The 24,054-nt window shown below is 39.2% G+C and overlaps 1 protein-coding gene across 1 annotated transcript in view; it reads right to left on the reverse strand.

Annotated features, from left to right (window-relative positions):
• LOC122788659 overlaps window positions 1-24,054 on the reverse strand; it is a 605,513-nt gene that overhangs the window by 219,662 nt on the left and 361,797 nt on the right. Inside the window, exons 4-5 of the mRNA XM_044055555.1 lie at window positions 16,252-16,305; window positions 13,365-13,525 (exon numbers count right to left, since the gene is read on the reverse strand). Of these exons, the coding sequence (XP_043911490.1) occupies window positions 13,365-13,525; window positions 16,252-16,305 (215 nt within the window). The remainder of the gene's footprint in view (window positions 1-13,364; window positions 13,526-16,251; window positions 16,306-24,054) is intronic.

The following is a 24,054-nucleotide window of genomic DNA, read 5'->3' on the forward strand; positions in this document are numbered from 1 at the left end:
GAATGACCTGAGATGTACCCCCCTGGACTACGTGAAAAGAGACATGGAGGAGCTCTCCAATCTTGTAGCCCAGGCAGGTATGACCCTAGCCCTGAGTAGCATCCTGCCATCACCCAGAATGATACCACAGTACAAAAACAAAATGATTGACTTCAAAAATTGGCTAAGCTTCTGGTGTTATTCCAAGGGGATCCAGTTTCTGTCTGCCTGGGATGACATGATCGATAGACCATGATGCTTTGCCAGAGATTGCCTGCACTTGTCGCCCTTGGGATTCTGGATACTGGCTAAGGCTCTTGCCACCCCAAAGTGCCTTTTTAGGCAAGGTTCAAATGACAAATTCACCACCATAATAGGTACAAGCAAGCAAAATCTGAGGATAATGCTACTCAATGCTAGAAGTCTAAACCTCAAAATGCACTCACTCAAGGCACTCCTTAAAATGGAGAACATCAACATCTGTGCAGTGACAGAGACCTGGCTCAAGGCTCCAAAGAGCACCCCTGCATTACCAGGCTATAATTCATACCACACCTTTTGGTCACCTAACCTGGACCGAAACACTAAAGGCGGCGAGTCCATATTCATTAAGGATATCCACAACTCCAGGCTAGTTGCTCAGCATAATGCATCTGAGATTATCTAAGAGCAACTACCTCTGGGCAAGACTGCAATCCAAATTGTAGCTTGCTACAGATCCCTCACCATGCCCCAGGATTCCCACTCCTTATTTCTTGATAAACTGGAAAATATTAAGGTACAACCCAACATCCTAATAATGGGCGATTTCAACTACCCCACAATTAACTGGGAAAACTACTCATGTACCAACTCTTTTGCTGAACGTTTTCCTGATTTCATAAATTCCAATGCCTTGGATCAATTTATCCACATCCCCATCAGGTGCAGCAATATCCTAGACCTGGTCGCTACCAACATGGGCGACCAGTGTTCCACACCAGAGGTCAATTCCTCGTTGGTCAGATCCGACCACAAGCTAATCACCCTAGACATCCACATCCTGACCCCACCCCCACCCCCATTATGGCCAAACCACCATAAAAAAATTTCTCCAAAGCTAACTTCACGCTTCTTAAGACAGAAGTGGCAAACATCATGACACCCACCCAGATGGACAACAGAGGTAGAACTGCTGAATCCTACACAAATGCACTTTATAAGCACTTACACGAGTGCATGGCTCGTGCTATCCCTAACAGAACCAAGATGCTATCCTCCAAAAAAAGGAAGCCAATCTGGTGGTTCCCTGCCATAAACAAACTCTACAACAGAAGAAAGAAACTGCTGCAAAAAAGAGTAAAATCCCATATTTGGAGGAACTCCCTGGTCAGCCTCAGTAAGAAGCTAAAATCCATCATAAAATCCTCCAAAGCTAGCTATGAAAACAAAATCGCCACAGTTTCTAAAGACAACCACAAAGCATTCTACAGCTATGTCAAGAATCTCAATGGCAACACTCTGCTCTGAGTTACAGCACAATGGCAATAAATATATAGAACCAACTGATATTGCCAACATCCTGGCAGATAGGTTCAGTGCTAACTTTACCCCCCTCTCACCCCCTAAAGGGCCCATCTCTATACCGGAAGAATGCAAAGTTCCTGTAATTACAACTGCACAGGTAAAAACCACACTCTCCAAAGCCAAGAACACAACATCCATGGAACCTGATAACATCCCAGGCTGCGTTCTACATGAACTACAGAACAAACTGGCACCCCACCTAAGTACCATGTTCAATAATAGCCTCACCTCAGGCTTTGTGCCCACTGAATGGTGCACAGTGACAGTTATCCCACTCCACAAAGGAGGATCCACTACGGCCCCATTAGCCTGACGAGCCTGGTCTGCAAGGCCAGGGAACGTATCATAATGGAACTTATAAACAAAGACATTGGTAATCTCCAAACTCTGGACTCCACCCAGTTCAGGTTTGTAAAAGGCAGATCATGTCTCCTAAACCTGACAGATTTCTTTGAAGCAGTCATCAAAGCCGCAGATGAGGGTAAGGTGGTTCACACAGCCTATCTAGCTCTCACCAAGGCTTTCGACACCATCCCCGACTCTGGAATTATAGATAAACTCACTAAACTAGGTAAAAATCCCTATGTCACAAGATGGGTTGCCAACTGGCTTACTGACAGAGCCCACACTGTGAAAGTAGCAGACTCCAAATCTGACTTCAGACCAGTGACAAGTGGAGTACCACAGGGTTCAGTCCTGGGTCCTCGCCCATTTGGTATCTACTTCTCTGAAGTACAGGCTAACACGGAAGGTCTTTGGCTAATGAAGTTCACAGATGACTGCAAATGTGGACATCCTACAAAAGGGCCTCACTGAGGCAGATGCCTGGTGTCAAAGCCATGGCCTCAAGCTCAATGCCAAAAAGTGCATTGTCAGCCCTTTTGGTAAAAACTCTGTACCCATGAACTACCACATAGGCGGTAGTCTACTTAACACCATGTGATAAGAGACCTTGGGACACAGGTGGACAGTAATCTCTCCTTTGATAATCACATCACCACAGTAGTCAGGAAATCCTTCTATGTGGCACGTCTCATCACAAAAGGTTTCTCATCCAGGAAAAAAGAGGTAATTCTTCCCCTCTATTCATCACTCATTAGACCCAATGCCACTTTTGGTATGTACCTCACAAGACTTCTACAACAGCTGGAAAGGCCACAGAAATACCTCACAAAGATGATTACTGGCCTCAAACAGATCCCCTATTCAGATCATCTCAAAAAACTCCAGCTTTATTCCATCGCATATCGCCTACTCAGTGGTGATCTCTGCCAAACATACAAAGTTATGTCAAACCCAGAGCTGTTGGACATGATCCACTTAAAGAAATCCCAATCCCTCCAAGCTACATGCTCTAGGGACCTAAACCTTGTCACCACAATAAACAGAACATGCTGGAGGGATAGATTCCTGTCCCAGAGACTTCCCATACTCTGGAACAAACTACCTATCTATATCAAAGCTCCTCAATAGCACTCTTCAAGAAAAATCTTGATGATTGGATGGGAAATAGGAAATTCACCCCGGGGATCACTTCTGTGGCTCTGCTCGACAGAGGCACAGGAAAATAATTTTCTTGGGTGGCGAAAGCCAGGGTACATTTTTGCCTAGGCTTATATAGGCCCTAGGGCCAATAACTTAGTGCCTACCTATGAACCTATGAACAGAAGTGATCCCGGGAGTGAATTTCCTATTAGGTTCATAGGTGTATCCTCAAGATAGAAGGACACGGATCACAGACTGTGTGCCGTGGCAGGGCTAGCCACTCAACGGTGTAAAATATGACTCTAGATGATTCGGTCATGTTGACTAATGTCACCAAAAATGGGCATGGGTAGTTACCGGTGATAAGCAGGTTTAGGACCCGGCCTACTCTGACCCATGCCATGGATATGTGCTAATGGTGGAGGGGATATATGTGCCGTTATTGACCAGTGTGTGCCCGCCATAAAGTCCAGCAGCCCTGGGTCAATAAGCTACTGGCTGGCCAGTGTCTAGTTGCCCAGCCTGGGTTACCTGGGATAGCTATGTTGAGCAAAAGCTGGACCTAAAACCAACCAACCTGACAAACATGAACTGAGAATTGCTACGCTTAATGTAGGTTCACTGACATGACGCAGTTTGGAAGTGGATGACATGATGATGGCTGGACATCCTATGTATCCAGGAGACGAGATGGAAGGGCAGTGCAGCAAAGCCACTTGGCTTGGGATCCAGTGTCTACTACTCAGGTGGAGGGCAGGCTAGAAATGGTGTAGGAATTGTGGTGAGAGAGAGGGTTCAGAAGGCAGTAAGGGATATCATCAGAAAAAATGACAGACTCATGGCAGTCAGAATCCAGTGTAATGGTAGGGCAGTATTCATAATCTCAGCATATGTCCCACAGCAGGGTTGTGATAGTGAGGAAAAGAGTGCATTCAGACAGCAGTTGCAGGACCTACTAGATAAAGCAGGACAACATGAATTGGTGTTGATAATGGGTGACTTGAATACACATATCGGGAGAGACAGAACAGGATATGAGGACTGCCTGGGTCCACATGGGTGGGACAACAGGAATAAAGAAGGAGAAGCCATTCTAGACTTCTGTCTGGCAAATGGCTTGATAGTAGCCAACACATGGTTCAGAAAGAGAGAGAGTCACAAGATCACATACAACAGTAGTCAACATGCAACTCAGGTAGACTTCCTCCTAGTAAGGAAAAGGCACTGGGGCAGAATACATGATTGCAAAGTCATCCCCAGTGAAATAATTAGCTGCAAGTAGTGGTCATAGAAGGCTCTATAGTCAACAGAAACCAGGCTGAAGACCTGGAAGTTGACTGGAGAGAAAGTAAAAATGCTCAAGGAATTACTCAGGGCTCTAGCACCCCAAGAAGAGGAGAAAATATGTGGAGTTGAAGAAGAATGGCAGCACCTAAAAACAGCATGTGTTAGGACAAAAGAAAATATATGTGGCCGAGCCAGGTATGGAATTAAGGTACATAAGGAAAGCTGGTGGTGGAATGCAGAAGTCCAGGAAGTCATCAAAAAAAAAGGAGTGTAGGAAGAAGTGGGAGACAGAAAACACTGACCAGGCTAGAAAGGACTACTGGTTGGCTAACAAAGAAGCTAACAAAGAAGTTGCAATAGCAAAGAATAGGGCATCAGAGACACTATACCAGCTTCTGGAAACTGATTCAGTAAGGGGCACAAAGAAACTATATCAGGTTGCAAGACAAAGACAGAAAAGATAAAGAAGATAGTCAGGCACCCTTCATAAGGGATGCCAGCAACAACCTGCTCACCAGGCCAGAGGACATCAAAGGCAGATGGAAGGAGTATTTCCAGCAGCTTCTGAATGAAGACACCCCCACAGAAGCTGTACTACCCCAGAAACAGCCTACGATGAGAGAAGAAGAGGAGCCCATCCTAGAAGAAGTAAGAACAGCACTAAGGAAGATGAAGTTAGGGAAAGCAGCAGGCTCAGATGAGGTCACAGCAGATATGATAAAGCTGCTGGGTGAGATAGGGGAAAAATGGCTTTTGAGGGCACTAATAGCAGTGTAGAGAGAAAGGCGTATATCAGATGACTGGAGAATACGCATACTCATGGCAGTGTACAAGAACAAAGGGGACATCCACAACTGTGGGCAGTACAGAGGCATCAAACTCCTATCACATTGCATGAAAGTTATGGAGAGGGTGATTGATAAACGGATACGCAGAGTAGTAGAATGTAAGATGGGAGATGAGCAGTTTTGATTCAGATCAGGATGCAGCACAATTGACTTGATGTTTGCACTGAGACAGATACTTGAGAAGAAGCTAGAGACGCGGAGAGAGTCCAACTGGACATTCCTAGTCTTGGAGAAAGCATATGACAAGGTCCCAAGAAAGCGGATCTTAGTGGTACTGTGGTGATTTGAAGTCCCAGAAACACTGGTAGAATTGGTGCAGGCTATGTACAAGGACCCAATGACTCAAGTACGGACGTGGCCTCACAAAGGGGTTCCCAGTGGGTGTGGGTGTACATTAGGGTTCAGCTCTGAGCCTACTGCTGTTCATACTGGTTATGGACTACATTAACAAACAGGTTGGAGGGGACGGATCAACACAGCTGCTGCATGCAGACGATGTGGCAGTACATTCAGACTCTGAGCTAGAACCTCAGCAAAGGACAGGAGAATGGAATGCAAATCTGAAGGCACATAGGATGAAACTGAGCAAAGATAAGACGGTGGTAATGGCAGCAAATTGGGGAAATCAGAAGAAGCTGAGAATAGAGATAGAAGGGAAGATAGTGGAACAGGTAAACAGCTTCAAGTATCTGGGAGGAGCAGTTAAGGAGAAGGGTAGTCTGAACGAAGAGGTCAAAGCTAGAATCAGAGGGGCTGCAGCCAACTAGCATAGAATATCAGGTGTAGTCTATGACAGAAGAATGCTAAAGAAACTGAAGTAAGGTGTACAAGACAGTGGTGTGACCAGTACTGCTGTATGGTACAGAAACCTGGGCAGTAAAGGCAGAGCAGTTGAAGAAGCTGGTGGTGATGGAAATGAAGTGCCTGAGAAAGGTGATAGGTTGCACACTGTGGGACAGATGAAGAAATGAGGACATAAGGGCAAAAGCCAAAGTAGCTCCAAGTGCAGAAAAGATCAAAGAGAACAGATTATGGTGGTTTGGGCACATGTGTAGAAGAGCAGAAGACAATCTGGTGAGGAAGATTTGGGGCAAACAGGAAGAAGCTAAGAGGAAGCAACAAAGAGGTGGATGGATTGTGCGAAAGAAGTTCTGCGACAGTCAGGCATGAGTGTTGAAGAAGGCAGGAGTGTGGGACTGAATCGAGAGAGTTGGTGACAGTTAACACGATACCCTGACCCCATGTAGAAAAATGGGGAAAAGGGTGCTGATGAGGATGATGAGAATGATGAAAAAGGCAGGCTAAGCTAAACATAACATAACCTTTGGATAATTGGCTATTATAACTTTGCCAGAGTCCTGAACATATATACACTGATTACACACCCCACGTTACCATTAATTATTCATACCAAATGAATCACATTTTTATCTAATCCCTTTTCAAAATGGGGTATTACATTTCTAGCCCCTTGAACACCAGTTGTGGGGTATCCCCCAACCTGCTGGTCAAGCCAAAAGATTCAAATGCACTTCTCCAATTTTTTGAAAATATCCTTTTAATCTCCTCAATTCTGCAGCCATAACTTAAAATTATATCCCTAGAAAAATCCTTATCTTGTTTACCATTTCTTTTATACCCTTTAGGCATCTAACCAAAGGATGAAGTTTTCTCCGCCTATCACAACTTCATTGCCAGTTCCATCAATTACAACCCTAGAATAACCACAGTCTTTGAACATCACTTTAAGTATATCCAGTATCTTTAAAAATGTTCTTCCTCTGAGATTAACAAGGGCAGCATAACCATCTGCCCCTTTAAAATTTTTCTTTTCTGCCACGGTGGATGACAACTTTTACAATGCAGAAAACTACTTGAATAGGTAATGGGTATCTTTTCTAAAAATATTTGACTCATATTTCCCTTTACATAGGTTCTTAACTACATTCAAAATTAATGTTATACTGACTGACCTCTCCAGTAAAGTGGAAAAAGTTATAGAAGTTACTAATGCACTCCAGAAATCATTTAATCTCCTCATCATTAGAGTCCAAATAATAAAAATGTTATTCAAAAAATGAAAATGTGTGGATACATATTACCAAAGGGGGGGGGGGGGCAAATATGAAGTTTTCTCCCAACACCACACCACATTGACAAAAGCTGGGGCTGCTGCCACACTCACTACCATGCCTCTTACCTGTTTATAATATCTGCCATGAAAAAAAATTGTACTTCCATACAACCTACTATAATATTGATTTCATTTTGTATCTAATCCTTTTCAGAAAGAAGGGCTTTGAAAAAACACTCACTCCTTATTTTTTAAGGAATAACAAAAGCAAACCATTCACATCAATTATCACAAATAATGATTGTTCCAAAAACACACAATCAGCCACAGTGCTCAAGAAATGCCATTAGTTCTTTAAATATGAATTTTGTCATGAAAAATATTTTAATCTAAAGTCTACCAATATGACCATAGGTTCTGTTTTTACCCACCCCCACCCCACCCCTATGTCAAAAATGGTTTCAGTGGTGGGTCTGTGGTGGACATGTGTGCATTTGTATTCCAAAAATGGATAAAATTAAGGGATTCTTAACTCTTAGAAATTCCATGAGTTGCTACAAAAACAGTTTCAAGTCCTAAATTATCCAGTCATACATTGTCTAGTGTAAGCAATGTTTCCTTTGTTTCTTAAAGCAACAATAAAATACTTTCTATTGTTTAAATATTCCATCATCTTCTGTGAGTAAATAAAACTATTCATAACTATAACCCTTCTGCTTTTGTTGGGCTTCACTAGTATGCACAAAAAATTGTCAAATCTAAGTTCTTGCATTAACCTTTTCTCTTCCCAGGACAAATTGAAAATATATTACCCTTCATTTAAAGCATTTCCATTAGATAACTTTCACACAATTTTTTATACAGGGAAATCAGGGGTGTTGAAGAGATAGATTAAATGCACTCTTTCTAACAAGTGTGTTCATGCTAGAAGCCACAATCTGCTTGTTGTGGAAGAATACATTTAATTTTAGATTTCTAGGATGCATTTTTAATTCCTTCAAAAGGCCAACCTCTAATAAGTTTGGTAAATGCAGCAAGAATTGCATTAGCTTTTTTTTTTTTTTTTTTCATACTGGAGAAGACCCTTTCATGTATAGGGGTGCAACTGTGAGGCCCAGTTGGAGGTGAGAAATGCTACACACCCACTGAGTATTAATGACGGGTTGTCCATCAACAATTTCAGAAAAGATAAGTTATAAATGTCATGTTTTGTAGTACCTGGTTTATGTCTTTTAATGCTGTGTATAACAATTCATGTTTATTTGTGATGTACTTATCCTTTTCTTTTATACTGTTGTGGCAATAACTAAATTTGATGCTGAATTTTTATTCTACTGAATACTTTTCTATTGGATATTTTTAGTCATGTATTTTTAAATAAGGATTATTTAAACATAACTGGAGTTGAAGTAAAAGCATTCTGATGAAGCTGAATGTTGTTAATTTTAAGTTTTTGTTTATTTTTAAGTCACTGAGAAAAGTGTGGCCATTGTGAATGCATTCTGTACCTGAATATCTTACTAGAATTCTATAACACTTTTATTGGGAACTGTGACAGGGAAACTTAAATATAGCCTAGGGCACATGTACTAGATGGACTGTTTCAGAGAACTGTTGCTGTCACAGTCTGACATTGTACCCAGGCCAGCATCCACTTGGAGTCTGTGACCTCTGATTAGTAGGGACAGAGAAACTAATGTCCAGAGAACATATGCACTAAGCTGCATTACAGCAGAAATTAAAAATCATAACTGTTTCTTTATAAATGGGTTGAATCCTTAATTCTGTATACTGATAAAAGCAGTTTGTTACTGTGTAAATCAGGATTAAAATGCTGTGAAGTTCTTGGGGTAAGAATGGCAGTCTTCAGTGCATTTTGTACCTGAGCAGCCTATTATACTTCCCTATTTTCTTACAAAGTGTCATATGGGAAGAAATACTCATAGACAGGTATCAAATGCAATGCTTCAGAGAACTTCTGATGTTACAGTTTTGCACTATATCCAGTTTTGGGGAGTATATCACCTACAATATGAAAGACAATGAACCTAATGTCCCAAATATATGGGCATTAAGATGTCATTCAATCAGAAGTAAAAAAAAAAATTACTGGGGAAGGTGTGGATACTCACGCAAAGGGGTAAACACATAAGACATGGTTTACAAGTAGGCTAGAGCATAAAAATCTTCCTCCAAATAGATGATGGCTTTGCTCCCAGTATGCCTAACCCTCACCCTCAAGGAACAAATGAGCCATAATACTCTTGCCAGAGGGGAAAGAATGACAAAGTATGGTAACTGAGAAGAAGAGCTATACAGTTAGTGGAGTTGCAGAGCAAATGCAGGATATGAGGATATGGGCTATGTTTGGGGATATTCTTGTTCCAGATCAGCCATACGCCATCCCCTATTTGATGAAGGTAAACCTGTAGTCAGGAAGTGTGTAACACAGAATCAGGAAACTCAAAAGCATACTTATAGCAAGCAAGCAAGAAAAGGTAAAGTATGTTATAAGGACATGCAATTTACGTAGGTCCTAAACCCATAGGGAAATTGAGCCTGCTTAGTGGTTTCCCAGAAGTCAGGCAACATCCCAGTTGTAGAGCCTCATCCCAGGGTACAGACTATTGGGAAACTGTTAATTCCGTAATATGGAGAAGGTGTCAAGAAATGGTACTGAAGAATAGGGATGTTGTCTGGTCCATCTTGGAGAAGCTAATTTGACTGGACCAGATGTAGTGGCAGAAGTGGGCAAAAGAGTTAAGCTGTGCTTCCAATAGGAACCAGGTTACATTCAAACCCTGTGCCCGACCTGCTAAAGTATTCATTTACACTGAGAACTGAGAGTCCCATCTGTGCAGAGTTCAAGGAGTTTTGGTCTCTGTCAGGAAGGTAGGCTTCAAAGATATCTGAATTAATGCTGAAGGTCACTTGACTCCTATATATGAGCTGGGAAGGAATGTGTAACAATGTACACAGATTGCTCCTTTAACTGTTACCTTAAAAGGTATCACTTTAAGAGATCAAGTGCAAGTTAGAGTGATAGGATGTTGCCCTCTAGAAGCCAGTTAGAATACAAAAGTTTCAAACAGACACTAGCAATGAGCTTTTGTAACTGAAGTGTAAAGCAGGGGGTTACTGTAAAAAATATGTCCTTCGTGAATGCTTGGAGAAATGAGAACACTGGACTTGTCTTAAGAAGTGGCCTGTTGTTACCTTGGGAGAAGTTACTCCACAGTGGAATTTTCAGGATATTCTTCATGTACAAGCATTGCAGGGTCTTAATGTTTATTCTGGTAACTGGAAAGCACTTCTGAGAGTATTCCTTGACTGAATGGTCCTTTGCTGAAATTTAGGAGCTTGCTTTACAACACTGTATAATCAGCAAATCAAGAGCCAGAGAAAAAATAAGATAGTTTGCTGTTTTTCTAGCTTGTGGGCTGAAATTATAGACCTGCAGTTACTACCTGAAGTAAAAGCTTGCACTGTTTTATTTTCCATGTTTTGCCAAAAAGAAGTACCTTAAGTTTCCTTCTTTGTTATGCTGAAATGGCGCAACTTGGGCTACTATATGAAAAACTGAAATGAAGCATTTTGTCATTCCCCTGCTTGACATGATCTCACCTTGTTGTGTGTGTCTGACTAAAAAGTACACATTACTTCTGCCTTACTTGTAATGTCTGATTTGTAAACGATCGAGTTTATTTGCAATTTTGTCATCTTTTTTCTAGAATTTTTTTAATTCAGGGACATTGGCTAGTGGAAAAAAAAAGACGTCTCTAAAAGTTTAGTTTTCTTAGGGATTGCGAAGATCTGAATATGTGCAAACAGAAAGAGGTTATTCTAACAGTAAAAGGAATATTAAGACATTGGCCAAAGATGCTAACAGTATAAGATGAAGGTTCTGAGGGGCAGAAATCTTAGTGACCAGACGGCTTCTCAGGATGGCCCTTATGGTCCTGTGCCTTATAGAGGAAAAGTGAAAATGAATGGCACTGATAAGCCCTTATAACAAGGAGAGGAAATTATTATTAGAAAAGCACACACTTAAGGACTGTAAAAGAGTACTGTCATGTTTATCCTCCATTTTAAGGGATTCTGGGTCTTGAACTAGATTAGACCTACTTGACGCAGAAAGGCACCCTGCAAGGCCTTTAATTATCTTCAAAAATAAAATGGGTTGAATGAAATGTATCCTCTCCACTCCACTCATGTAATCAGATTTAGATAATTTTCTTGAATTACCTGCAGGAACATTATTATTAGGTCTAAGTATTATGGATCCCTATTGAAATGATGGGACTTGAAATGCTGAGTCCCTCCACATTGACCAAAAAAAAAAAAAAAAACAAGAATAAACACTCCTGTGCAAGTGAGGGGAACCCCCTCATGTATACCCTTCCCTAACACCTCCCCAGGTATATGTGGTTAGGTGCAGAAGAAAAGCAGAAAAAAAAAACACTCACGCATCTCTAATGGGTGCCTTAATCAATGTGCTCTCGTCTAAAAATGGGAACAAATCAGCTGACAGACCAATAGAGGGTTTGATGGTTGGCAAGCAGCTGTGACAAAAAAATATATATTTAGTTTGACTAGCTTGGTAACAATTCATGTGTTACATGACATGCACAGGTATCCTTATAGCATCATATGGTTAGATGCCACTCTATAGTTTCAATGGTTGCTGCGCCAGGCAGGAAAGTAACATGTCTGCTGATACAATCACAAGGTAGATAGCCATCCATGTCGCTCAGACTAAATTAGCTGATTCATGGTCTGTATTGTCTGCCTGCTATTTTTGCTTCTTAATCATTGACCTATCTGGAGCTTTAATAGCACCTCTACTGACAGATGTGGAGGTATATTCATGTCTGTTGCCATTTCAGAGCTAGCCATCTTCACTTACACCTTACCCTTCTTCCTTTACTACCACATAACTAACCAAGACAAGGAATTATTATAGATTTCTGCTGTGTACTATTCTCTGAAGCTACTGCTATGCCATTATATAATGCATTATATTTCATAGGTTTTTTGTCACTAATTCATGTAGGTACCTGTATACTCTTCTCCCTACTTGTTACATACCATTAGTATTAATCTGCATACCCAATCCATTAAATACAATGTTTCTTTGTACAGCAGAATACTTTGCATAAACATTCAGTCTCTTAATTCCTTATATGTGTCAACATTACACTAGTTTAATCTGTTTAAACTATAATCCCACACCATTTGTGTAAGCCTTTCCTGAATCCCAGGTGAGGTATTCTTTTTTCCACTGAGAGGAACAGTAACTTGAACATCCTACAGTTGGCACCCTACCAGCAGAAAACTCTTCAGCTGTAAAGGCACACAGATATTTGATTCCTCATTGGGACAAAGGTTAAATCTGTGGCAACACAGAGTGTAAGAATTAATGAGTGACAGAGACATTTTCAGTTGTACTTAAGAGATGCACTGCACAGGTGTTTCACTGCAAACATCCATATCTCCCTTCAGTATTTGTCAGTATTCCCCTCCCTGCACTAGCTCTGTTCCCCAGCATGAAAACTAATCTGTTTTAAAGAATCGCCATATGGCTGGGACTAAGAATGTAGCAGCATGCATTCATTATCATTCCTTTAGCTCAAAGCTGCAATGCAAGGAAGCCTGAATGCTGATCTTTTGTGGTATTTAAAGGAACCCTTCAGGTAATGCTTATCATTTTTTTTGTACTAAGCACAACTAATCAAGGACAAAATAAACAAGAATGTTGATTATATCCATTAGCCATAGCTGTATGAGGAAACAAAATGCATATAATGCATATAATTTTAAGCTTTGGCAATCTCTGGTATTAGGAAAACTAGCAAATTTCAAAATAAAACTGAACTCTGCAACAGGCAGGCTTCCTATTTAACAGCAAAAAGCCGAGAATACAGCATGCAAGGGGACTTATAGCAAAGCACATGATGGAAGGCTTTGATTATGGAAGTGTGTGTGTGTGTGTGTGTGTGTGTGTGTGTGTGTGTGTGTGTGTGTGTGTGTGTGTGTGTGTGTGTGTGTGTGTGTCTGTGTGTGTGTGTGTGTGTGTGTGTGTGTGTTTACAGAGCGACATATGAAAGAAGTGCACAGTTTCCTACCTTGCACCGTCTGCAGACTTGTAAGTTTCAAAGTCCGGTTTCTGGGAGATTTCTTCTTCAGTTCCGGAAGGTGTATCCTTTTTCTTTTCTTGTTTATTATCCTTAATAGTGTCAGTCACTTGACCTGAATCTCCTTTTATACTGTTAGCAGAAACATTCACCTGAAATGATTAGTCCCAAAGAAAACAAAGATATGGTTATTTCACCATCACACGACTGTTCATGTTAAGCTGTTTATCAGCTGATTTTTTTGTAAAGTTAGAAGATCTGTTCATAGATAAACCCCCACTTCCCATGAGAATTGTAGACTGCATTACTATGAAAGGAAATAATTTAGTTTTCTTACTCCTAGACTGGAAGTCAAAGAATCCTTTAAAAATAATGTAGCTGTTAAAGGCATATAAGCTCTGAGTACAAGCTACAGACTGAAACAATAAAAAATGACATTAAAGTTAAAAAAAATGAAAATGCTTGCTTATGCACTTAATAAAATCCAGCTGTGAGCTGCAACAGTCAGGCAAGCCTTTTAATTTTACAGAAAACAAATAGTCATGCAAGGTGAACACTTACGTTCTGTTATTTCTATTACTAGTAGTAGAGTTAGTAGTACTATCATTATTTACATTGTTATTTACTTACAATCTTACTATCGTTTTTATTTGTATATTTATGGGCACGTGTGTGTGTGTGTGTGTGTGTGTGTGTGTGTGTGTGTGTGTGTGTGTGTGTGTATGTGTGTACTCATCTATTGCTATTATGAAAAAAAAAATGATAATTTTGTTTACTTTTCAAACAGCTACCACTTTCTAAATTCAGTTTTGTATGTATCTTTACTGTTACTTCTTTTTATATATGATATGGGAGTTTTATATTTGTATTTTTCTTGCATATATCTTTGGAGCTTTTCCCCCAGGGTCTCTACTGAAAATGGACATGTATCCAGCTAAACTAGCCCGGTCAACAAATGTAAAATAAAATAAAAAAAATAAATAAATAAAATATATATGTATATATATATATATATATATATATATATATATATATATATATATATATATATATATATATATATATATATATATATATATTATATATATATATATATATATATATATATATATATATACACACATACACACACACATACACACACACACACACACACACATTATATATATATATATATATATATGTATGGGTCTGCTTCATAAGAAGGAAAACCCAATTACCCAAATCACAAAATGTCCAGATGACTTCATTGAAACCACAAATGAATGAACACTTGGATCACTGATTAAAAACTCCAGGTAAGTAACTACGTGTCCTGCACCACAAAAAAAATCAAACCAAAGCAAATTAAACCCACTCATGTTGGGGGCTTCGACCCCCAACCCCCCCCCAACTAAATATACCAACTCCGAGATCGAACTACAGTGGGGAAAGGAGCAATGTTCATTGTGGTGGCCAAGTGGTTCCTTTCCCACAGTAACCTTCTGTCCATCCGAGTGTCCGTTCATTTGTGGTTTTCGCGAAGTCGTCTCGACATTTTGTAATTCAAATAAGTGGGTTTTTGTTCTTTTCAAGTAGACCCATAGAGATATAGATATACATTGTATTTATTGCAATCATGATAGGCCAAAAATCTCAAGTGCATGGGCAGGCATATCTCCCAATTGTCCCTGATTCTGCCTCATACTTAAAACGTTTGACTTTCTGGTAAATCACTAAGGATTACAGACAGTATATACTAAACAATAGAGGTTGACACATTATTATTATTCAGAAAAATCTATGCGGGCACAAAGACTATTCATTGTTCTATTTACTTTTAAGTCAATTAGAGTAATATTTAAAATTGTCCTTAATGTTAGTCCATTGCTCCCCCAACCCCTAAATTATTTTTGGCTTTGTCCAGCATTCATGCGCAAAGAATTTGACAGTTAAGAACACAAGCCACACTACAAGTGTTGTACAGTACTAGTGAGCTGTACTAACTAGAATATGACAGGTTAACAATAGTGGAGGCAATGCTTACCTGGTAACCACCAATGTCTCTAAGCACACAAAATGTCTGGTCAGTAAATGCAACCCTTTAACATGGCCTTGTACTTTGAAAGACAAATTACATTCCTGTTAAAAACACGCATAGCCTTTTACAGAAGCTCCTCTAAGAACATGTTTCATACATTGTATCTCCTTGCAGCCTCTGAACATTGAAATTATACATTAAAACTTGGTAATTCTTTTTTTTTTCTCTTTTAGCCACTAAATTAGATGAAAAACAAGAAATATGTACCAGCAAAGATTTACCTTACATTGATATTTTTTAGCTTGCTTTCCAGTGAAATTCCAGGCTGGAGTCAGAGCATGTAAGAGCTAACAGTTCGCTCAGCCTAAATCAGCTGCTTATAAGGAACATTTCTACTGCAGGTGAATGCTGGGAGCAAGGCCAAAGGTTATCCCCTGGAGCCAGGGAGTCAGATTTCACAGAGTTCTGACAGCTTGGCCAAATGCTGCAAATTTCAGGACAAATGCACCCTGCTGTCCCACACATCAAGCAACAGTGGTGCTTTTCATATGGAATCAAATGCATGTCTATAAGCAAAACTGGGAATGAATATATCATTAATAGCAGAACTCTAAGAATATGACTACTATAAACTGTGCCAATGAAAGTTTAAGTTCTTTAGTCTACCACAACTCACATGCCATAGAAAATATCTTATGGAAATGTAATTTCTTAGGCCATATTATAAAAATGGCCTGAACTGCTTCTATAGCAAACTGAAAAAGCCACATGCAGTGATAAATGCATTTGCATACACAAGAAGAAAATATTTTTATTTATAAGCAAAACACATGCATATTAGTAATAACTGTCTCATACCTGTTCACCTTGGTCTGGAGTTAAGGTGACTGCATCTATTGCAGCATCATCTTGCTAGAATACAAATACACCCAAAGCATTACTCTGTAAATCGGTTTTCAAGGAAAAGCTAGACATAGGTGCTAGAATAATGCTGAAGTAACTTCACTAGGTATGATCCTTTAACCTTTATTTCTCAGACAGAAGCTCAAATACAAAACCAGGCTTTCTTACACACGTAACCAACTCCCAAGGCTTTAAAAAGTATTTCAAGATGACAAATACTACTTGAAGCATTTTGAAATGTTGTCATATACCCCCTTCTTTTCCTTTATATTATGTATTTTCTTCTGACTCTTTTGAATATTTCCGCATACCTGTTTCTGCTTCCCTCCTGCTGTGGGTACAGTTTGTCTGTTACCATTTGAAGTTTATTGAGTGATGTCACTGTAAGTAAAAATCATCCCCAAATTCCTACACTGATGATGTCTTCAGTACAGACTAAGACATAGACACAGACCAACAACATGGAGGAAATAAGACATTTTCATTTATGAAGGCTGTATCAGTGGCCAATCTCCATTTTAAACTGCATTTTAACAGCTGTCACTGGTGAAAAGTATTTAAAACAGTACTATTATCAAAAACAAAACAAAAACGATAGATATGTTCAATGTCTGTTGATCTTCTATGCAGCACCAACTTCCCAGAAGCACTAAAGTAAGGACTTCTCCCATATTTGCTTTTACCTAACCACGTAACAAAGTGAATAAATGTTTGCCTTTAAACTTAGTAAAGTGTAAAAGAGCAGCATTGCATAGAGAAATTAGTCAAACTGGAAACAAAATGTGAGTTTAAATGAGAACAATAAGTACTGGGCACGATGTGTTGTGAAAGAAATGAGGCACCATGTGATGTTAAAGCTGACATTTTTGATGAATCAAGGAGCAGCATCTAAGTCTTGTAAAAGAAGAGCAGATGCGGTGAAAAGAGTGGATAAGGAGATGGAAAGGCTTGTGAGAGGATATATCCTGTCAAGTACTGTGAGCGGAGACCCTTGATTATTCCTGTTCTAAAACTGAATAATACCACCTGTATCTGACCTCTAGCAGACTCGAGCAATGAAACATATCAAAACTCTGCATGGAATAGAATAATTGATAGCTATGTTAAATGGTAGAACTGTGTTTTCTGAAACAGACCTACCAGATGCTTATCAACAAGAATTAATTCATGATTATTGCAAAAAAGTATATGATGTTTACTACACATACAGACTCACCTGGATGTAACAGAGCACCATTCAATATGAGTTTAGCATCGCCCATTTTTCAAAAAAATGATAGAAAATATATTCAAGGAGTTTAAAGTAATTGTATATTTAGGCGATTTGCTGTTTGTTGGAAAGTAAAGCAGGCATCTCAGTAACTTGCATTAAGTACTGTAAAGATCCAACAACTATGAGATCAGAGTTAAAAAAATGTTTACAATAATGTGAGTCTGGTAAACTACAAACTAAATAAATACCTGCGGCATGAGCAATACTCTACAGACTGCTGAAAGAATATGCATTTTGGTAAGGGAAAGTACTTAAGTAAAATACTTTCGGAAAATATAAAGAAATGATCATATGTGAGTAGGTGTTGGCACATGATGATCAGGATACCCAGTATCACTTGGTTGTGATACCTCAGCCACTTTAATAGGTGTAGCTGCTTGGCATGTGAAGCATTCATGGCGTGAAAGCTCATTTGTTTATACATCAACGACCCTTGTGTTTGCTGAGAGAAAACATTTCCAAATAGAGAAAGAAGAACTTGGTTTTATTTTGGTATAAAAATATTTGATTATACCTTTTGGCAGAACATTCAACCCTCTGACTATCAAATAAAGTAAACAGATTGCAAGAGTTGCTGTAATGTTAATGGACTATTTTAATTCTGTCACCTTTAATTTCAAACAATGTTACAAACAGAATTGTGCTAGAAACCACAAAGACAAGGGAACACAAACATGCTATACCTTTTACTGGACCAACATGGGTTTTGCAATAACTTGAGATTTTGAATTAGCAAGAGCCCTTTGAAAGGAGTTATTAAGTTACTGAAGTTAGATACAGTGCTTAAATATCAAATTCTATCTAGAGAGAGGAGCACGTCATCTGTTTCCAATTGGCACAAAAAAGACCCTTGATAAATGCCAGTGTGGAGGAAAAAATACAGCTTGGATGACTTTAGTATGATTTTACACCTCAAGAAACATGGTGTGTGTGTGTGTGTGTGTGTGTGTGTGTGTGTGTGTGTGTGTGTGTGTGTGTGTGTGTGTGTGTCTGTGTGGGTCTATATTACATATCCGAATGCTAAAATGTTCGAATCGCTAAAGATCGACCTTTAGCGATCGAACATTTAACTGTTCGAATATGAATAAAAATTTAAAAAAAAAAACCTAAAGGGTGGAAGCAGGGGGGCAAGCCCCTGGCACCCCCACACCCCCCACTACTTAAATATACCAACTCCAAGATTGCACTACAGTGATCACACTACAAGAATAGTACAAGACTTGAAGATTAGTTAACTCCAGAAAAGAAAACAAGAAGCTCTAATCTGTAATTTGCTAGTCTGTCTAAATAAGCAGTCTTTGTGAGATAGATATTTTTTGGTTAACAGAAAATATAAATTTGCAATAATGCTGAATTCACGGTAAAGTGATGTGTTATGACAAAGACAGGAACTACTAACAGAATAAGATATACGGTTTCAATGTATGGATGTTGTGCACTGTTAGTACATTATACAGGTTTGGTTTTAGCTAAAGGAAAAATAAAGAGAAAAATAAAGAGAGGGAGAGACACACAGAGAAGAAAAAACATGTTGACCTGTCTGTCGAAGGTTCTGACAGATACTTCTGGACAGCAGCAATAATGAGCAAAGTTTTGTTATACTGTTAAAATTGTCTGAGTATTAAGGCCTTACTCATTGCTGGGCTTTTGGTTGCTAGTTTTCTGACTGTTATGTTATGTAAAAATAACTGTTTTGAATAAACATATGTGCCAAAACACAAACAGTGTTGTTAACTTTCTGAGATGGTCAGCAGTTTGTATTCAAGATAAATTCATCATAAAATCATGCATTACCAGAAAAATAAATATCTGCTAATCTTCAGTACACATTATTTAATCTCATTATTAGCTTTTCTGAGAGTAAGGTTCTTACGTGCTATGGTGTCTCAGAAAACCAGTACTCAGGTTCCAACTATGGACTCTCAGACTGAACAACTGAATTAGCTTAATCTTCATTGTTCTTCCTTCCAAAGGCACACAAAAACGTCCTTGAAGAACTGCTATCTTATCCCCACCCATAACTAGTCAACATCCTCAGACTGTCAACACAAAACTGTTGTATGCTGATGTTGTTAAAAAAAATCTCTACCCAAGCATCCTTGAACTCCTATGTCTGTGTATCAGTCAAAGCCCTCTGATCTACATCCTGCAAACAGCCCCTTATCAACAGGTCTTAGCCAACATGTAGCATACTCTGAAAGTACAGGAAACAAAATGACAAAAAGGGGTCACTGAAATGACAAGCGGAAGCCATTATGGCAACAAGACCAAGGCAGTGGATCTATGAATCCATAGTTAGACACACGTATGCTACACTACTCAGGCTAAGCAAATACAGAGTGACGGTTAACTGCCTGTCAGGTGTCCTGGTCTGAAATGTCAGTAAGACTCAAGTCCCTTTATCCCAAGTACACTTATAACCTGGTCAGTATGCACATGGAAGTGAATAACTTGAGACATACCTCCTTGGATCCTATGAAGAGGGATATGATGAAGCTCTCAGAATATGCATCTTAACTGGTATTAAACTAGTATTTCCTTGCAGTATTCGACCTTCAGCAAGAATGATGCCACAATATAACCAAAATATAACTGACTTGAATTATTGGCTTAGAAGTTGGTGTCATCCAAAGGAGATCCAAAATATATCAGCCTGGAAGGACAGGGTGGACAACCCCAGGTGCTTTACTAGGGACAGCTTGAACCCCTCTCCTTATGGCTTCTTTATATTGGCTACCACTTTTTCTTCCATCATAGAGCCTTTTTTAGACAAGGTAGGTCTCCTCAAATTAACTACATAGCAAAATAAATTCAAAATCATATAAAGGTGACACTGATCAATGTTGGAGGCCTTAGCACTCTATTCCGACATCCCTAACTCTTGAAAATAAAGATAGCTGCACAGTTACTGGTGGCATGATGACAGGGTAATCCAATGGGCTAGACTTGTGAAGGCTCCAGGGCCATTAGCCTAGTACATAAATATGAATATATGAGCCTCTGAAAGTACAGTTGTGTAAGCTAAATTTAACTATAACAGTAGATGTTCGAATGATCACTGCTGCAGTAGCCTTATTTACATGGGTTATATCCTTGTCAAGGCACCTTCTACATGCTCCAACCATTACGTAGCTTTAGGTGAGCTGCCTAAAACACAGTTTTGAGAACAAAGCCCTTCAGAGTTTTCATGCCAACTGGGGGGGGGGGGGGTAGGAATAAAAATATATCTACAGATATACACCTGTCAACTGTCCAGATTTTAGCAAAATGCCCAAATATTTTCCTTATATTTTTGGCTTGTTCTTCATAAAATTTGTGATTTTCTGGCAAATCCCTGTGATGATCTGGTGTTGACAGCACTAACTAATGACATACATTTGAGTTTCAGACTTCCATCATTCAGAAAAATGCATGCTAACACAAACTCTTTTATTCTAGTAACTTTCTAAGTTTATAAACGCAATAGTTAAAATCTGTTCCTATTTTTGGGCTTTTGTCCCCTCATTTTGTTAGGCTTTCGCCAGATTTCTAGCAATAAGAGGTTGGGAGGTATGATACACACCCTGACATAATAAAAGAGGAATGGAAAGATGAGGCAACTACTGCACCAATGATCATTTGAAAATCTACTGTTACGGTAAGTTTAATTACACAACTGTTCTATGTTCAGAATATTGATCACTGCTGCAGTAGCCTAAGCAATAGGGGTAGATTACCCTCGCTTACAACATTGGGGAGGTGGAAGAGGAAGGGTTCTAGCAAAGCCAGATCTAGACACAGAGAAGGAATCAGGCTTGTAGAGCTTTGTAAAAGTATGTACAGAGGACCCAGTTGCTGGTTCTATTATACTTCTAGAATACAACCATTTCCAGAAAGCCATAGATGAAGCCAAGGCCATGGTAGAGTAGGCCTTGACTGTCTGTAGAATAGTTTTGTTATGGTGAGAATAATAATAATATGTAACGGCCTGAGACAACCATTTTGAAATAGTCTGTTTAGACACAGGTTATCTATCTATTCTTCATACCCTCACAAGAAATGAACAACTGATCCGAAGATATGAAAGATTTTGTACTAGTAAAATAGTGCCAGATTTGTTAGTGGAGTATCCTTTTTCCCTCATTTTTAGGTTCAGGAAAGAAAACAGGGAAATGGAAAGTGTGGATTAAAGAAAACTAGGATACCACATTTTACTTAAAAGAAGGATTAGTTCTTAAAGAAACCCTGTCACTGTGGAAAATGAGATAGGGTTGACTCACCATAAGAGCCTGCAACTCAGATACTCTTCTTGCAAATGTGAAAGCAATCAATAAAACAGTTTTCTGTGTTAAGAGCCTCAAGTCAGTCAGATGATCTGGTTTAAATGGAGCAAGTGTTAGCTTCTCTAAAAATAAATAAGATCAAAAGGAGAAGCCACAGGTTTACTAGGAGGTCTCTTATGCAAAACACCTTTTAAAAATATGTTGACATGAGAATGCCTTGAAAGAGGAAGATCTATAGGCAGACATGCTGAAATTGCTGATAAATGGCCCTTTGCTATTTTCCTGCCAAACATGCCTGCCACACAAGTTTGCTCTGATGGGATGTAGGACACCTGTAGAGTGAGAATGTGCTGTGAAGCTATATCCAAAGCTAAGACAACTAGGCTGCAAAGAGGGTAAGACCTAGTCACCCCTTGCTTGTTCCTGTACTACATGACTGTGGTATTGTCTGTAACAACCTGAAGAGGTGCAAGAAACAAGAAATGATTAACAGTGTTACGTGCCTTGATCAGAACAAGCATCTCATTTATATTTATGTGCATCTGCCCTTGGTGTCCCAAACACCTCACACTATTATTCCTCCTGAAACTACTCACCAATCAAAGTCTGAGTAGTCTGTGATGACTGACTGCCTTGGAGCGTCTGTGTGTGTGGGGGGGGGGGGGGATGCTTTACTGTCTCTACCAAGTGATTTCTCTTCTGACAAACCCAACAAATGGGATTTGAAAAAATATGCATGTTGGAGTTGGAACCAAAGAGACTTCAGATACTACTGTATCTTTATCATGAGGAGTTTTGCCAGGGGTATCAAGAAAATCACAGATGCCACAAAACCCAAATTCCTGAGGTATTTCCTTGCAACAACCAAAGTCTCACTGGAAAACCCTATAAATAGATCTATGTATAGATCTATTTTTTTTTTCATGTGGAAGAAAAGATCTTTGAACTGAAGTGCCTAGTGGACAGCAGTAGAGCACAATTCTGTGTGATGGAGTCAAAAAAGACTTTTGAAATGTTCTCCAGGAATCCCAGCTTGTCAAAGAGATTTCTCACCCAAGTACACCTTAAACATCATTCCAACCTCCCACCCTCTTTCTTTGGCACCAAAAACATTCTTGAAGAAAAACCTTTCCCAGCTTGGGAAGGAGGAACTGGCTACATCACTCCCCTTGATAACATGTGTTAACAGGGCTTTGGTCTGGAGGATGGGGAATTACTCCCTGGAAAGAAGTATTTTCCTCCCAGTGCTATCTGTAACCTTGAGACCTTTAGAACCCATTTGTCTGAAACTATCCATTACCAAAATGAGAAGTAGATATTCAGACTTTCTGGAAGAGAACAGGGACTGCATGGGAGGGGAGCAAGGTCCCTTAAATAGCCATTCTGACATGTTGGATGGTTCTTGATTTGGAGTGGGGGCTGTATTCTTTTCGGAACCACCTGGCCATTTCTTCTTAAATGTCTGTTTACCAGTATTTTGCTGAATCTTTTTATTTTATTTCTTGTCAAAACTTGATGAGGAATTATACAATCCCTTAGAAAATGTGGAAAAGGAGGGCTGAAAAAAATCTTAAGAGACTTCCTTAATCAGCTTACCCCTCTCATCACAATTTTTGATCAATGGTGTAGCACAGGGAGCAAAAATGCAACCTCTGTCCAAAGGAGAATTTAAAATCTGATTATTCACATCATTTGAGTGATTCTGAGAATGTAGACAGACAAACCTCCTCAAAACAGTATCAGTGGCCATAGCCCTGGAAGAAGTATAACAAATCAAACACATACTTTAAATAACGAGTTGTGACCTGTAAAATGGAATAAATGAAACCATTTATGCAGATTTTATCTCACAAAAAGAAACTGCAGACAAAACATTCCTCATACTTTCACAATTAGAATGAACTTTAATATATGAGCAAACAATTCAAAATTCTGAAAGTCAAGATTGCAGAAGCATACACTTTTTCCCATACTCATCAATTATTTTCCCATCCATTTCAAAAAGTATAGGATTGGAATTAACTAAATGTTAAGCAGAAATGGGATTAACTATAGCTGCTAGGCTAGGACTGGGATGAGTGCATAAAAACTTAAAAGACTGAGGAACTTTATACACTCTATATACCTTTATAGGAGTAGCAGACTGACCATCATGAAAATTGCAGGCAATGATACTTACATCCTTGAAAGCTGACAGCATGGGAGGAATGGGTGAAGTTTCTA

Source organism: Protopterus annectens, chromosome 14.part0, assembly GCF_019279795.1.
Source record: "Protopterus annectens isolate FY-2018-M chromosome 14.part0, PAN1.0, whole genome shotgun sequence".
Classification (NCBI taxonomy): domain Eukaryota; kingdom Metazoa; phylum Chordata; order Ceratodontiformes; family Protopteridae; genus Protopterus; species Protopterus annectens.